This window comes from Caretta caretta, chromosome 7 (assembly GCF_965140235.1).
Source record: "Caretta caretta isolate rCarCar2 chromosome 7, rCarCar1.hap1, whole genome shotgun sequence".
Classification (NCBI taxonomy): Eukaryota; Metazoa; Chordata; order Testudines; family Cheloniidae; genus Caretta; species Caretta caretta.
In genome coordinates, this window is record NC_134212.1 from 76,586,686 (window position 1) to 76,598,843 (window position 12,158).

The following is a 12,158-nucleotide window of genomic DNA, read 5'->3' on the forward strand; positions in this document are numbered from 1 at the left end:
GCCTATACACTAATTAAGTCCCAGTTAAGCCTCCACCTGCACGAGTGGGGATTTCACCCACCCACCACCATGAATAGAAGAGTAACATTTTTTACTTGAAACAACTGTTGTAAATATCCTCATGTTGACTAATACACTGTGCAAACTTCTTCTTAATGGTATTTTTTTACTGTAAAAAGTGAGTGAATACAAAACACCTAGGTATAATTACAGATGGTATAACCAAGTAACGGAAAGGAAAACTGCATTCCACCCCCTCACATCCATATGATTATCATAGGGGATATGATAGCTGCTCTTGTAAGTATACTTGTAGAAATAATGGGCGAGATCTTCAAAAGAGTTCAACGCCCAGAAAGGACAGCAAGGGCAACTCAGCAAAGCAAAATATCTGTGAAGAGACCCTGCCAAATATTCTGGGCTAGCAGTTGATTTTTAAAAGAGCATATAATACAACCCTACAGTACTAGAAATGTTTTTATTAAATTGCTGAAAATGTCAATGAAGTCAGATTTTATGGTGGTATTAACACATTTTCCTGCATAGTTAGCAACCCAAACACTGTAGCCTTGTGCCAGATCCTCTACAAGTTCACCCTTGGTTCTCCAACTTCTGATATAATTAAAGTTATGACTAGCTTGTAAAAAATAAATCATGGATTTTATTAGGCAATTTAATATCTTAATGTCAGCACAATGTTATTTTCTTCCTGGAAATAAACACCTGACTTCATAATTAGTTAGGCTGGCATGGCAAGCAAACAACTCTTCTGTATTTGAAAATATTAGTAAAGCAGATTTTAGGTGGGAGACAGTACCAGTAAGCAGCACTACACATACTAAATTAGCTGAACTGAATGTAGGGCAACAGCTATCTCATGTCTCGCCATGTTTAGCCTAATCTGAACATCTTTTCTGCACCCCATTGTACCATTTCTCAAAGGGTCTTTGATACTGCTTGTGTCATAGATGGCACTTTCAAACAAAATGATCTCCGCCAGCTCTTATGTTCGAAAGGCCAATTTAAATTAAATACTTTGGGCCCTCCGTTTTGTGTCATCAAAACATGTGGGCACACATATCAGTAGTCAGTTCTGATGTAGTTTGTAGTTTCTAACCCCTTTTTCTCTGCTTCCCCCTCCACCCTGATTTAGGGGGACAGAAACCGGTAGAGATCTACTAATAATTGCACCTGAAAAAATTTGGCCAGTTATCACACCACCAAGAACAGAGGCTGGGCTGAGACCCTGCTGAAAAACATTATTTTCAAACTCATTTCACATAAGTGAAGTACAGCTTTACTACATACAACTGTAGGATAAGTAAAGAATTAAAGTTAGCTTAAGTTTGGTTAAGGAAATGTATGACTAAACTAGATGATCACAAAGGTCCCTTCTGGCCTTAAAGTCTGAGTCTATATATGTGTTGTAAAGAAAGGCCCTGACCAGCAAATAGAAGGAAAGCCTTGAAAATAAAAAGTGGTAAAGCCAGAAGGAATAAAGCAGAGAGGACGTCTGGTTGAAAGAATAACTAATGAGATAAGAGGCAGTTTCTAAAAAGAAGGCCTCTGACCATAGGGGTGACTGCAAAAGGCTTTAAATCAAATACAGAGAATCCGTCTGAAAATGAGCCAAAATGCCCCTTTTCCAACCCACACCCCAGTGTTAAAGTCTGTGTGAACCGAGGTGGAATGGGAAAACTGTAGGTCATCAAGAAGGAGGGGAGGAATGGAACTCTCCAGTTGTTTTTTAGCTGAAGTCAATAATTGGCAATAACATCCCTTGATTGTTAAAGGGTATAAAAAGTAAACGCTCAAAGGGGTCATTGCTAATGCCTGCCTGACCACACTGGAGCCAACCAATATGGATCTAAGCACCCTTGGGCTTAGCCTGTTTGTAACTATGCTGCTTATAAATGTTTTGTTACTGTTTGGATGTAATAAATTGCTTATTATTTAGGCTTTTTAGACATGTTTAGAGCAACTGTATAAAATACCATTTGGTCTCAGGACTTAATAAAGGAATTTATGCTTAAACTGGTGTTTGGTGGTTTCCCATATTAATAATTTCAAATATTATTCAAATAATTCCAATAACAACAACAAACTGAAAACAATTTTGACAATAGTCAGTTGTATCCTTTTAGTCACAATTTTAGGGTTACATAGTCTACTTATATTGTAGCTAAACTCAAATGTAAGAATACTTTCAAGATTTTAAAACTGAAAGGACCATAGACCACATTCTGCTGCCAGCCATTACAGAGTAAATCAGAATATCTCCATTAAAGTGAATGGCATAACTTCAAATTCACACTGGTTCAACTGAAATCATATTCTAGCCCCAAGGCTAAACTGTCAAGGCCTGATTCTCCTCTCACTAGTGTAACACTATTGATTTTAGTGCAGTTATTCCTGATATACACTGGTATAAATGGAAGGATAATTGGGCCATGTGATGGTAAGAGGCCAGCACAATTCATGCTTATAATTTTGAGGGGCTTCCTTTCACAGATAAAAGGCCAGAGAGGTCCAATCTATTTCCACTGAAGAGCACCACGTCTGGTGTTAGAGTCAAGTTTCTGTCTCACCTCTTTCAGAACAATGTGCTGTGGTAAATATAGGTACTGTTAAGGTCTCTTCGAAAGGCAAAGAATGCCCAGCTTTGCTTAAGACTTTTCCATCTCATTGCTGTACATTATTATCCTACTAAAAAGGGTTGTCGTTCAAGAAGTCTGTTGCCCAGGATGCTTTATTTATTACTGTATATGACAATATTTTCCTGCCTATCCAACAGTAAGTAGATGTGTGAACAAAACCATAATTAGCAAGGGCCAAACACATCAGCCACAAAACCAAACCATTTTGCATGCTTGCCACTGAAATTAACCACCCTTCCATTCCATCTCCTAAAAAACCCAACCCAACCCAAGACAAAAACAAACCGCTCCAACAGGTTACCTGTTTGTATTATGTCCTAAAGCAATCGGGGGGAGGGTTGCAAGATATCAGAAATTTATTCCAATCTACAGCAAAGAAAAACTCGCTCCCCTATACGTTTATCCTTCAAGGTCAAGCATTCTCTGTCAACCTCTCAAAACACACAAATTATATATAAGTGTATCATTGTTATAACTGAAACTTTTTTTACTCTTATAGTAAATGTAAATAGGGGTGCAAGTCACAAAAATGACTGCAAATAAGGGATTGTTAACCTGAAAACACAGTTTTAAATGTTGCCAAACTGTTGTTTGGCAGACCAACAAAGGTCAAACTTTCTAGAGCTGAGGATCTACCACTGAGAATTCATTGCCACTTACTGCCAGGAGTTCAATGCTAGGGATATACAGTGAGAATATCTTAGGCAATTGCAACAGCTAAGAAGGGACATAGCTGTTTGGAAAAGAGTTGGATCTAAGGCCACTTTATAGAATTGCTTCTAGCATGCATGTCTCAAAGCACCATTGTTCTCAGCACAAATATGGCACATGATAGGCAGACTCTATCAGATGTGTGGATTTGCAGATCATGCACCAGAACATTTTGGTCAGTCTGTGGCTACTGAATAACCCTATCTGGGGTACAGGATGGACATCATCAGCTTTCTTTAATACAAAATCCCACAATCCTAATGCAACCATTAGTGATATCCCTTCCTGTAAGCCAACATAACATTTACTCTGTACAAAAGGACTTGGTTTCCTTGTCCTTGGTAATGAGTGGGGACATAAATACAATCACTTTCTTTGATGCCCTTCTGTGTCTTTAGCACAAAATGCTCCAGTTTCACAACCATCAGTTTCACCAGTAATGATTCAGCTGTGGTTTTATTTTTCGTCTTTATGGTGTTATTACTCATAACTGGATCTATTTGAAAAATGCAAATTATTTTGTGTGGGATTTTTTTAAATTTCCCTTTTTTCAAAATTCCCCATAATCTATTTTTCTTCTTTTGACAAAAACTGAAAAAAGTTGGGTTTTGAAAAATATTTTCGTTAAAAATAATTTTTTGAAAACCAAATTTAAAATTTTACTGAAAATTTTGGTTTTCCATCAAAAAGCTCCAACATTTTTTACCAAAATAACATTTTTCTATGATTGTCTATAAATTTCTATACCAAGAAAAAACTGCTTGCTTCCTGAAGGCGACACTTTCATCTTTGCACGTCCATTCCTCACTGGTTGTAGCTACTGAAATCTATCAGGTTTCTACACTAACTCTCACTTTTTGTCTTTCTTGCATAAAGAACCCATGTTTCCCTGGGTGCTTTTCCTATCTGGGCTTTGGACTATGTACTTGAAAACCTAGCGATGTTCCAGGAATCTTAGAGTCATCTGCTCCACAAACACACAGGGAGGAAGGGAAAGGACAAGAAATATCCTCTACTTATGCTTCTGTGCAGCAGTCAGGTATGCTTTTCATGGGGCAATACACAAACTACAGAGAGTGGAGACAAGGTGGGGCAAACATGGGCATATACTGCACCTCCTAAAGAGGGGTAGCATCAGTGCACTCCCACAGTACCCTGAAGTGGAGGCCCCACTGGGAACATGTAGCTCTGTGGTTCCTCCAACAGTGGGGCTGTGTCTTTGACAGACAGCAGAACCCTTACAGAGCCATTTGATATTTCAACAAATCTCTTAGTGCTACTTCTTCGAGACTTACTTTGGTGGTAGGCTGTTCTTGATCTTGCTCCCACGTTAAAAGGGAAATTGTGGGACCTTCCTTCTTACAGCAACAAAGAACTGCTTAAATTAGGTGAATTTGAAAAAAACCAGCTCAACTTGTAGAAGCTGCTGACTCTTAAATCAAACATAATGAGAGGGCACCCTAGAAAATGTTACATATACTTCTAATTACTGGCTCTGAAGTGCAGCACTGTGATTGATAAATTCTCACCTTATTAGGACAGCTCTTCATGCTCAGGGACTGATGGTATCAACAGCATTTATGATCAGTGCTAGAGCATGAAATTTGCCTACTAAGGTATATAAGTCCATTTTTCCCAACAATATTCATTAGTTGTCTAACAGGCAGATTCTCCACTGAACAACATGCTTCCAATAAAGTCGTGAGAACACCACCAGTTTACTCCAGCTGAGAATCTGGCACAATAATTTTCAATATTTTTATATATATACCACCAGGTAAGAAGCAGGAACATGTAATTGCCGTACCAGTTAAAATAAGCAGCCCATCTAGTCTGGTACTCTGCCTCCGTCAATAACTGTTACCTGATGCTTCAAGGAGGTACAAGGAACTCCCTAACTGACAATTATATAATAACCCCTTTTAGAGGAAGTTTCTTCCAATCCTAGACAGTTAGTGGTTGGATTGTGCGCTGAAGTATGAGGTTTTTAGCCTCTTGAGTATAATTATTTTAAAAGCAATATACAATTGCTAAATATAGAAAAAACTGTCTAACAAAACTCTTATCAGCACAATCTTAAGGTATATATTTTAGTAATTATCCTAAAAAATCATTATATGGTGACTACTATTAAAAAGGCAAGTTTTGCCCAGCAGTAAACCACAGTAACTAAACCACAGTAACTAGACCACAGTAACTATGACAATGTAGTTCTGAGACTACTGCTCGTCTCAGAATAGGATAATGAGTGCCACATTTCAGATTCCTTTCTGTGGTAACTAGGTCAATAACAACTTCCTAATGATGACCACTGCACATCTAGGAAGTATCTTTAGATGGTAACACCTGACATCTGAAAAGAAAATGAAAAGATACGATAATATATCTTCACAAAATGTCAACTGCCCATCATTTTAGGCATATTTATCTCCAACACACATAAATTTGCCATTCTCACAAGTAGTTACATCAGAAATGCCAAATCATGAAACTGAACATTTAATCAATATAAATTATATCAGACACATCAATCCCACATCCTCTTAAGATTCCTGCACCATGACTTTGGTTAAATAAAGTGCTTAGGCATGTGCTTAACTTTAAGCACGCAAGTAATTCCACTGACTTCATGTTCCATGGAACTTTAAAGTTAACCACGTATTTGAGTGCTTTGCTGTATCTTGGCCTATTTTAGCAGGTTTCTCAGCATAGGGATAGGCTTAACATCTTCAATAAATAAAGGAAAATGTAGGTGATAACTCATAACATTGTCACATTCTGTAGTGTGGTCTGACTTGTAAAACTTTTCTCCTATGCTGTTAAATGCTCTAATAATGTATAAATTTCAATACCAGATTACAGGTCAGACTGCACACCACCTAAGTCAAGGTGCAAATTGTGGAAGATCAGAACGGGGTCCTGAGCATTGTTACCATTATGTTTGCAATATTTTGCTATTGAAGACCAATATAATGCCACCAAACACTGGCTTTGTTATTTTATTTGTAAAAAAACTTGGTCACAGTTTAGCATTTTCAAGCAATGAACATTTACATCTAAAGATTGCTTTGAACCAACTACAGTAATGTTGAATGTGTAAGAGTGATCTAAATATATTTAAGGTGTAATCTCAAAAGTATTTGTTAAAGAAATTCTATGTAATATAATTTGAAATTTACCTATCTTTCCATGGCATACTTACAGGTCGTCCATGAATACTCTCAAAATATAGCAGACATTTCTGAAGACTGATTTTTTCCAAAGCCATTTGCTTTTTTGTCATATCCTATTTAAAAGAGTTATTTATAAGGTTATGAGTCAAGATTTCATCTCAAGGATGTAGGAATGTATGTTTTAAAATGTACTTTTCCCAAACACTGATATAAAAGATCCTGTTCCTGCTCTCATTGAAGTCAATGGGAACTTTGCACTGAAATCAGTGGGAGAAGGCCCCAAGTTTATGTGAATCAAATGTATGTATTAATTTCTTGGGGGCTGATCCAAAGCCCACTGAAGTCAATGAACAGGACTTTGACTGCAATGAGCTTTGGATCAGGCATTTAGACGAGAAATAATATATTATACTCACTCTGCATTAGGGAAGTGAAGTCTTATTTAGGAAAATCCCCATGGACATCAATGAGAAGTTAAAGAATGCAAGAGCAGACCCCGGAAAATGTATTTAATGATCAGAAGTTTCTTTGTTAAGTATATAACTTTATAAAAATCTGAACCTTTGATTTAACTCATTTTCTTTCAAGATATCCAGTTTGTAAATGAGATTAAGTACCTTGCAACCTCCAAAAAGTATATTGGGACAATTATGTCCTTACCAATAAGTAAAATTTTCTGAGGACCCTGATTCAGCAAAGCTGAATATGAGTTTGTAGCATAGTTGGGACAGCCCTGTCGAAAATGTACAACACTTTTCCAACAATTGCAGTGGATCTGGGGCTCTCACTCTCTCACACATGGCCACGGTTTCTGTGGTCTATTGAACACCCAACACTATTCATTTTCAAAACTTGGGAATTCTACTAAACAGAGACTCACTTGAGAGACTGTTCAATACTGCCAAAGGCATCTCTGCAGATCACTGATACCAGTGTCATTCCCAAGAATGCAGGGAAGCTGATTTTTTTCAAATACAATTTGCAAATGCTAATCTACAAATATTAATATTTGTGTCTATATGCTGCAGAGTGAAGGTCCAGTCCTGCACTCCTTACTCAGGGAAAATCCCATCTGAGTCCCATAGAGAGTTTTGTCTGAGTACAGGCTGCATAATTGGGCCTAAAATGTGCAATCCAACACAAAAACAATTTTCTTTGCATTTTCTGCTGTAATTTTGTAAATCAATTATATAAGGCCAGAACCTCAGCTAATGTTAATTAACACAGATCCACTGAAGTCAGTGGAGATATACCTAATATACGCCAGTTGGGGATCTGGACCGTAGACTTTAGTAATTATCCGGATTCTAATTCATGGTGAATGACACTCACTATAAATGGTTATGAAAATTACTTTGGAGCGGTCGTTCCCACAAGAGCTTTGCACGGAGGGCCTCTGCACAAAACAGGATAGTCAGTCTCCTCAGCAACATTGTCCCCCCCACCCATGTGGAAGCACCCTCTGTGGCTCCAGGGATCTGTGGGTGGCATGTGGAGAACAAGGAAGAAGTAGGGAATCCACAGAAATGTTAATTCAATATGAATCACCTGTCCCCCCTCCAGCCCATGAAACCTCTCTCAATGGAGCGTTCAAGGGGGAGTCCTGAGCAGGGCCTAGCCACAGTCTCTCAAAGTGCTGTTCTGTACCACTAAGTGGGGCCACAGTAGGGAGCAGCATGCAGAGCTGGTGCAGTTTGCCATGGCTTCTGGCAGATCCCCAAGATCTGTGGGAGTTGGGGCCACTACATAGGAGGAACTGTGTGATGAGAACCTTTCCTCTCCTCCCCACGACTGCACATGTGCTATATTTCTGCTGAAGAGGGTGATTCCCCACTCAGTAAAGTATTTGCTGAACACAGAGTTGTATTTAGTGTGAAGCTTTTTAAAAGCATAGTGAAACGTGGCATTTAGACCTGTATCATCAACCGCTAAGGGAGCCATCCTGGTCCTGCTGATGTCCAGGAGAGTTTAGTCCTTCATTTCAATGGGAGCAGATTTTGATTTATTTACGGACAATTCCAAGTTATCTCAGTTGGCCATCCAGACACTAAGGCACCCAAAAATCATTTATCACTTTAGAAAACCTTGGTCTTAAAACTCTGCACAATTTGATCACTTAAAAAAATTCCTATTCATTTTTTTTTTCTATAATAGCCACTATTTGGCATTCAGGCACCTAATGAAAGTGCAAGCTGCCCCATCACTAGTTTAACACGTAACACAAGTTAATTCTTCCAATAACTATTATGTCTATCCTCCTCTGAGTGTGCCTGTGACAGCTGGATGATTAATAGTAAACAGAGTGTGATCAATAATATTGAGTCCTACACGCGGGAACCAATATCAAAAGGGATACTGCACAGATCACCCATGTGGACCTATATTATTTACTACTTTCATTAGCAATCTAGAAGAAGGTTTAAATTCAACCATGATTGTATTTGCTGACAATTTTAAAAATCAGAGGGGGAGCAAATGAGAAGAAAAAGTCCAAACTGCAATGGCTTAGAACAGTAGGCTGCGTGCAACAGCATGAGATTCAATGCTGATAAAACAAATGCATAGTTGTGCAGTGAGGGAGAAGAATAAATAAAAAGCACAGATATAAGCAGGGGACAGATAACTAGAAAGTAGCCAGTTTGAGAAAAGCCTTGGGTGAGAGACAGCAAACTTGCTAACTGAACACAGGTTTGCAGTATGAATTTGATGAAATAAAAAACATGGCTAACATTGTTCAATATACTTAGGGAGATTACATATGAAATTAGGGAAGAAGATTGCTCTCCGTAATCCTGAGGCAACGCATTTGAAACTTTACATGAAGATCACCTCACCACAATTCAAGTTCTGATGCCCCTATTTTTGTCATCGTTATGTTGCCTCCGGCACTCCTCTGCATAGCAAAATGTGAGACAGTACAAAGCTGGGCAACAAGTAGGAGGCAATGACTGGAATTTAAACAGAATGAAGAGAGACTACCCGGATCAGCGGGTAGTGATCGATCTATCGGGGATTGATATATTGCGTCTATCAATCCCCGAATCAATGCCTGTAGTCCACCTCGGCAGGAGGAGTAAGAGGAGTCGACAGGGGAGCTGCCGCGGTTGACTCGCCACCGTGAGGACGGCCAGGTCAGTCAAACTAAGATACTTCGACTTCAGCTACGCGAATAGTGTAGCTGAAGTTGAGTGTCTTAGTTTAAATCCCCCCACAATGTAGTCCAGGCCTCAGGTCCTGATCCTGTGAGATGCTGACTTCACTGGAAGTTGAGGAGACTCAGAATTGTGCAGGAAAAGGCTCTAAAATAGTAACATTTATATAACCCAGAAAAGTAAAGGTGAGAGCAAGAATGAGAGACCGTCACCATCTCTGAAAATCTTTTAACTAAGCATATACATGAAGACAGAAATTTAATTTATAGTCTCAGAAGAGAATGAACAATGGTCCAAGTCTAAGGAGGGAAAAGTTTAGGCTTTTGTCAGGGAAAGTTTCTTAAGAGCAACAGAAATTGGGAAGTGGAATAAACTAAGAGAGCTCTAGATATTCCAGAGCAGGTTTGACTTAGAATAGTCCTATAAAATGCCACCGGGTGGGGCCATTATTTGATTATTGTGTTTTGCCCATCCTATTTTCCACTATTCTCCTTCACCATTCTGGTCATAAAGCAAACTAGCCCTGAACCTAGTAGTCAGCCAAGTTGCTCAGTTATTCCCATTTTATAATTATTAGTAATAAAATATCACTAAAATCAAATTGATTAAAACATTAAGAGCCAGATTCTGATACATTTGCTCAAGTTGGGCAGTACCTTATTTCTGGAGTAGTCTATTGGTTTCAGTGGGACTCACTTGGTTTCAGTGGGGCCATTTGTGGAGTAAAATACTATTCTGAATGAATAAGAGAATCAGAAATTTGCCCTTAATGTTTGGCCTCAATCAGTTTGGTCTAAAATAACTATGGTTTGCAGCATAGAACGTGATCTCATTAAATCTTTAGACCTCATTAGATCAATTCTATGTTTCATCCAATTAAAATAACAAGCAAATAGTCTTCTTGACTTCCTGTTTCTCAGTTACTGGTGGTGTTAGTTAGACTCGCACCCCAGAAGTGGCTGCATTCTGGTGATAGATGAAGTGATTCCAATAATATAGTTTTATAATTCTGCAAAGCACTCTGAGACTTGAGAAAGACCCTGGAGTATTACACTCAATAAGAGAGAAGAGAAAGAAAAACAAGAAACTGCGTAATGACAGATAAATACCCTAAATGGATTCACAAATATAAAATGAGCAGATTTGCAGTCAGGAGAAAAAGATGGGGTGGAGTGTATTCAAAGCACATGTAGTACAGATCTAACTGTTGAGCAACGGGAGCAAAATGATTAGCTCACTGTCCTCTGAGATGTGCCCCCTGGAGCACAAGTCAGGATATTTGAATTCAGGTTCAAACTTTCCCAGTTCAGAGTTTAAAATCCAGTTCTCTAGTTCAAGCCCATCTTTAATTATACTATTGATTTTAGCCCCCAGGGCCACATACTAGAGGCCATGTGACCTAGTCATGGGGACCTGCAAATAATACAAAAGAGTAACTTGTTTTCTGCTCAGTGGTTTAATAAGTGCAGGAGACAGCAAGAAAACAGCTTATTGTAGACACGCTGGAATTGATGAGCTAGTAGTCACTTATTTTTTGATATATCTGGCTCTGCTCAAATATTTTACAGCTCTGGATAAAGAAGTCTACTTGCAAAAAAGACAATCTAAAAAAGAATTCCTTGAGCCAGATTCCACTTTGAGTTACCCCCATAAAGCCCCTTTAAAATCAATGGGGCTATACAGAGGTAATAGGGAGCAGAATTTGGCCCCTTATCTTTAAAGAGGAACTGATCACAAAACTAAAATGTAATAGTAGCTTAGGTACAAGTACTCATGACTTGATCACATTTATAACATGCAAGCAGAACAACAACTTGGGTTTAGAGGGGAAGTGAAGGTATCTATAAAAATAATATATAACAAATGGAAGAAAGGGGAAATTCATAGGAATTAATATAAATCAGAAGTTTGGAACTGTAGAAAATGGATAAGGAAAGCAAAGGGTCACAAGGAGAAATCTATAGCCAGCAGAGTTAAGGATAATTAGGAATCTTTTATATATATATATATATATATATATAGAACAAAATGAGTCCTGAGAATGAGATTGGTCCATTACTCAATGGAAATGGTAAAATTATCAATAATAATGCAGAAAAGTCAGACGTGTTCAATAAATACTTCTGTTCTGTATTTGGGAGGAAAAACAGATGATATAGTCTCATCATATGGTGATAACACTTTTTCCATTCCACTAGTATTTCTGGAGGATGTTAAATAGAAGCTACTGAAGTTGGACATTTTTAAATAAGCACTTCCAGATACTAAGAGTTTTTAAAGAGCTGGCTAAGAAACTTGCTGAACCATTAATGTTGTTTTTCAATAAGTCTTGGAGTACTGGAGAAGTTCCAGAGGATTGGAAGAAAGCTAATGTGCCAAGTTTCAAAAAGGGTAAACAGAATGACCCTGGTAATTATCATCCTGACAACCTGACATCGATCCTAGGCAAGATAATGAAATGGCTG

The 12,158-nt window shown here is 38.2% G+C and overlaps 1 protein-coding gene across 3 annotated transcripts in view; it reads right to left on the reverse strand.

Moving 5' to 3' along the window:
- Positions 1-12,158, reverse strand: part of FAM13C (family with sequence similarity 13 member C) — a 216,625-nt gene that overhangs the window by 12,323 nt on the left and 192,144 nt on the right. For all 3 annotated transcript variants that reach the window (XM_075130810.1, XM_075130808.1, XM_075130809.1), the window contains one exon: positions 6,571-6,654. In XM_075130810.1, coding sequence (XP_074986911.1) covers positions 6,571-6,654 — 84 coding nt within the window. The remainder of the gene's footprint in view (positions 1-6,570; positions 6,655-12,158) is intronic.